At 41.1% G+C, this 5,690-nt stretch overlaps 1 protein-coding gene across 1 annotated transcript in view; it reads right to left on the bottom strand.

Moving 5' to 3' along the window:
- LOC109839370 (uncharacterized protein SYNPCC7002_A1590) overlaps nucleotides 3,854–5,690 on the bottom strand; it is a 7,657-nt gene continuing 5,820 nt past the window's right edge. Inside the window, exon 7 of the mRNA XM_020407798.1 lies at nucleotides 3,854–3,882. Within this exon, the coding sequence (XP_020263387.1) occupies nucleotides 3,854–3,882 (29 nt within the window). The remainder of the gene's footprint in view (nucleotides 3,883–5,690) is intronic.

The raw sequence follows: 5,690 nt of genomic DNA, 5'->3' as shown, positions 1-5,690 counted from the left end.
TATGAACCCTTACAATCACTCACTCTCTCTCGATTACAGAGGAAGAGAAGATTAATTCAGCTTCTCTTTTGTTTAAGGTGGGTTCTAGGTGGCGAAATGATGCTTCCCCCGATGCTTGAGTCGAGCTTGCCTTCCGTTGACGATCAGACCAAGATCGCAAGAGCTTCTGACGTAGGTTAACCGGGTAGAATCGAGGTTCGAACTCTGGATTGACGTGCAGAAACTTTAAGCTCTGATGCTTCTCTAAGTCCAAGCTTGAAAATCTCCAATTAATCGATAATCAACCCACCTCTCCCCCTGACTCCATAACTGCTTGCGTCTATTTATAGAGCTTTAGCACGTAATTGACGTGCTACAATCGTGGGGTTGTGGGCGTAACCGACTCCTGAGATTTAGCCCATGTTGATTAATGGAGCGTAACGTACTCTTTAGATTTAGCCCATGTGGGCTGACTTAGTTCTTGTGACCGTTACAGCCGAACTTCGTGTGGATGATGAGCCTCGTTGCATGGCGAGGTTCGTTAGACAAGCTTCGTCTTTGCTGACGAGCCTCGTCTTCACTGAAGAGCTTTGTTTTCGTTGACGAACTTCACCTCCGATGATGAACTTCGAACCTCGTATCTAATGACGAGCTTCGAACCTCGTTTCCAATGACGAGTTTCGTCTTTGATGTCAAGTCTCATTTCCAATGATGAGATTTGAACCTCGTTTCCAATGACGAGCTTCACATCTTGTTTCCAACGACAATCTTTGTTGTTTAAGACGAGGTTCATCATTGTTATGACCCTCGTCATGCTCGTTATGAGCTTCAACGTTCTAAGGCCAAATGATTAGCCAATGATCTATGAAGATCCATGAGAGTGGATGAGAGATAGGCTGTTTTCACTAGCCTCTCCATCTCCCCCCTCTTCTTTCATGTTGGTCATACCTATTTATAGGCTTAGGAGTATTATGAAGTGAGTTAATGGGCTTTAACTCCCTTTAAATGAGGGAGTTAATGATCATTAACTCCCATTTAAATGGATGAGTTAGTGGTCATTAACTCTCCTTAAAGGGGTGAGTTATTGGTCATTAACCCTAATTTAATATAGCCCTTTGAAACGGTGCCTGACGATGTTTGTTTACCAGACGAGGTTTGTTCGCCTGACGAGGTCGTTTTCCAGACGAGGTTCGTCCGTCTGACGAGGTTCGTCCGCCTGACGAGGTTCGTTCACTTCGCTATATCTTTGGTGAGCTTAACTGCGGCTTCATCTTTGGCGAACTTCATCTTCAATGACGAACTTCGTTTCTAGGCGAACTTCGTTTCTAGGCGAACTTCATTTTTTTGATGGGTAAGGTGTTGTTTGTCCTATTGAACTGAGACAAACTTCATGAATTGAGGCCGATGTTCGTCGTTGTGATGACCCTCGTCATACTTGTAGTGAGGTTCGACTCTCCTTCATTTCTTGGCACTTTTTAATGTCTACACGCGCACCTTCAACTCTTTCCAGGTCTTGGATGAGCTAATCCCCATTGCTTCCAGAACGTTGAGGGAGAGGTTGTTATGACAAGTTTGAAGAATGAACTCCTCCGTGACCTGGTCTCGACAGTTCATTGCCTTGTTTTGTAAGTGCATGACAAAATTGTTGATTGACTCCTCATCTTCCTACTTCTCGTCTAGCATAGTTCCGATCGACACCTCAGTGTCGACATCAAAAAAGTTGCTGAGAAACAGGCTTTCTATGTCGTCCTAGCTGTTGATGCTCACTGGCTTGAGACGTTGATACCAATCGAAGGCGGTCCCGCGAAGGGTGCCTACGAATGATTGAATCATCAAGGGCTCATTACCAAAGATCATACCTAAGTAAGATTTGAAGTAGATCAAGTGTTGGGTTAGCGAGCCTCTCCCGTCAAATGGCGTGAAATTAATTAGGTTGAACCACCGGATACAGAATCGACTCCCACTCCCTCGGGTATGGACACGGTATGCTAGTATTCTTCACCTCTTGAGCCGACATCAAGGCGTTGACCTTGTTCTCAAGCTCTTCCATCATTTTATTGTCTACATCCACATTTTTATTTGGGGGACGTTGAGGAGGATCAACCGGACCACCCCCAGTGTTATTGCTGTTGGGAGGAGTATCAGGAAAATGTGTTCATCCACATCTGCGTCGCTATCATTTGCATCGTTTTGAGCACGACAACTAGATTCAGCTCGCTGACTTGGCTCAGGTTGTTGATGAGACTGAGTCTGCAACTCTCTTATTTGCTGCTTGGTCAACTCCCTCTCCATCTTTATTTTAGCTCTAAGCTCTTCTTTTTGCTTGGCCAAGGCTTCTTGGATTATTTGGGTCAACTGGTCCGGAGTGATGGTGAATGCCTCCCGAGCTCGCCCAATGCTAGACATTATTTCGTCTGAAGCGACCGCGGAGCAAGCATCCGATACTTCATCATCTGAGGATATTCCTTTATGCATCCTCTGATAATCCCTACGTCTGATTGCTCCCTGTCGGATTCAATTTCAGAATCAAATTAGATTAGGAAACAAAATCAATTTTGATTCATGATTTGTTTTCTCTATTATAAGGAGTTTTTTTAAGGATAGAATTTGACTTTTTTTTTGTAATTCTAGTCTTACTATGAGTCTTATTTGATACTTTCTATTTTTGTAATTCTAGTCTTACTAGGAGTCTTATTTGTTTTTCTATTTAAGAAGAATCATGTAACCCCAAAGGAGAATAACTTTTCATCAATAAAATTTCTCTTTTCAATATTTTTTTTTGTGGATTCGAAGTTCTTCGTGGATTCGAAGATCGTTCTTTGTGGATTCAGAGAACACCCTTGGTGGATTCCGAGGTTATCATTTTCGTGCTGCGTCAATTGGTATCAGAGCAAGTTCCTCCGATCTGATGGTAGGTGATGAAGCCCCTTTCTCTCGAACTGAGTTTGACGTGCTGAAGACTGATGTTAATCGGATGAAGACCGGTATTAATCAGATGAAGACTGTCGTAGAGCGACTTGCGTCGGCAATGGAGCGTCTGAACACGGTGGGAGTTCAAAATCGCGTTGATGGTCGCCAACGACGTGATCTGACTTCACAAGATAAATTCTACAACGATGATCATAGAGGCTATCGAAGAAAGGAGAACTATGATGCTGGAGGATTAAAAATATCATCCTTCAATGGAAAGCTTCATGCTGATGATTTCCTTGATTGGATTGATAAAGTGGATAAGTATTTTGAGTATAATATAATCCCAGAAGATTGGAAAGTTAAATTTGTAGTCTACAGGCTTAAAGAAAAGGCATTTGCATGGTGGGATGAAGTACTGATAAATCGATACCATCAAGGAAAGGATCCGGTTCGAACGTGGGCAAAGATAAAGAAATTATTGTGTGAGATCATTTCCTACCTTCCAACTACAAGCAATGGCAGGTGTCTCTAGTGGCAAACAACAAGACGCTCACCCCCAGAAAGGAAGATTTTGCCACCATCAAGATTCATCCTGAGGTTCCTGATGATGATGATGATATGTTAATGAAGATAAATATTCTACATGATATTATGAGTGATGTTACACATATTGATATTGTCCCGATGGAAGAGAAAGATAAATTAGAGAGTGAGACAATTGATGGTATGTGTGCATTGCTTGGTGGAGAGCTTGAGATAAAGGAGATGAAAGAATTGTGTATGGAGTATGAGGAAGAAAATTGTTTTTTTGAAGCAATAATCATCAATAATTTTAACAATGGTGAGATGATACCGTTGACACTAGAATATGAGAAGCAACAAGAAAAATATTTGGAGGAGTTTTTCATGTCAACTACAGAGCCACATGCTGTCAGTTACATACACTTGTCATGAAAAAGATTCATACACAAGTTTGATACAAAAGATGTCCTAGCAGAGAATGTAAAAGAACAAATGGAGAAAATCAATACTAAATACAAGGCTGATACTGATCATTGCAAGAGAAGAAAATTATTTATCAATGAAGCTACTATTCTAACAAATATAAGCTCGGGGTAGAGCTTCTTTCAACAAGGGAAGACTGATGTAGGACGCTTAATCTGAGTTGGAGTCTATTTAGATTAGGAAATATATATTAGGAAATAAATTTAATTTTAGAGTCAAATTAGATTAGGAAACAAAATCAATTTTGATTCATGAGTTGTTTCCTCTATTATTAGGAGTCTTTTTTAGGATAGAATTTGATTTTTTTTTTTGTAATTCTAGTCTTACTAGGAGTCTTATTTGATACTTTTTATTTTTGTAATTCTAGTCTTACTAGGAGTCTTATTTATTTTTCTATTTAAAAAGAATCATGTAACCCCAAAGGAGAATAACTTATCATCAATAATTTTTTTTTTCAATATTTTCTTCGTTGATTCGAAGATCGTTCTTTGTGGATTCAGAGAACACCCTTGGTGGATTCCGATGTTATCACTTCTGCGCTGCGTCATGGCCGTGTTGGGGATTCGAAACAATCAAATCGAACTCTTGCCCTTCCGGACCTTGTGTTGAAAGTAAGAAAGTAGGAAAAAAAATCACCTCAAATAAAGATCAAAACTTGCAGGAATAATAAAGGAGACAAACACACAGATTTAACGAGGTTCAGCAACGTGCCTACGTCCTCGGGAGCCACACCACACAATTCTTTTATTGATTGAAGAAGAAATACAAGCTCTCAAACTAGGATTTTATCTCTCTGAGATCTCTCTGTCAAAAGCTCTCTCTTTTTGATGGTTTTCTGATGCTTAACAAACCCTAAAAAATGTTTGGGTATATATAGAGTTCTGAAAGAAACAGAATCCAAAACAGTTTAGGAAACAGGCTGACTGCATCGAGGTCGACCGTGGCGGTCGACCACGTAGGTATCGCGATCGACTGCGGCGGTCGACCGAACCAAATTCCCGAGAGCAGAAAACATTACAGTGTTGGCACGGTCGACCGAACTGATTCTCGAGACCAAAAATCCCTACAGGGTCCTCGCAGTCGACCGCCTTCAGCTCCAGCCTCTTCTCAGCTCTGTGCACGTTCGCGGTCGACCGTGCAAGCATTCTCCTGTTTTTCTCGATTTTTCTCCCTCGTTTTGATTCCAGCTTCGGCTTCAACTTTGGGGTCTACACTTTAGACTAACAGGCCGGATCGGTAATCAAATTCTCTTTGAAGCAAGATCTTTCATGTCCCTTAAAAAAACTATTAATTCATAGGTCTGTTGAAGAGATCAGTTTGTAGATCATAATAATTGGTTTATACCTGACAAATGTAAGAATTATTTGCATACACATCTCTCAGGTTATTGCAGGATACGAGTGGCCATCAATTTTAATTTGCCCCTAATTTATTACCACATACACGCATTGTCCTCTCGACCGTGTTATTATTGTTTTTGTTAGCTTTTAAACTCAAGTTGAACTTTCATAGAGTTGCTTTTAAAATAGCATAGAACTGATACTCGCATTGCAATTACATTGTAGAACCAGACAAAGCCCTTAATAACATCAGGCACACGCGCAAAAAGACGACGCACCTCCAACTTGCCAAGCTTGATCAACATGCACAAGCTCCGATCCAAGAACGCTTGTGCGTATTTTTTTCGATCGGTTTGAGGAGGGAACTTCCCCCGCGAACAAACGCGACACCAAGCCAAGGACGGGTACGAGAAGTTCAGCACATTGTGGGGGGGGCCTCTTCATATTTCACCC

This window comes from Asparagus officinalis, chromosome 4, assembly GCF_001876935.1.
Source record: "Asparagus officinalis chromosome 4, Aspof.V1, whole genome shotgun sequence".
Taxonomy (NCBI): domain Eukaryota; kingdom Viridiplantae; phylum Streptophyta; class Magnoliopsida; order Asparagales; family Asparagaceae; genus Asparagus; species Asparagus officinalis.
This window is presented reverse-complemented; position numbering and strand designations above follow the sequence as displayed.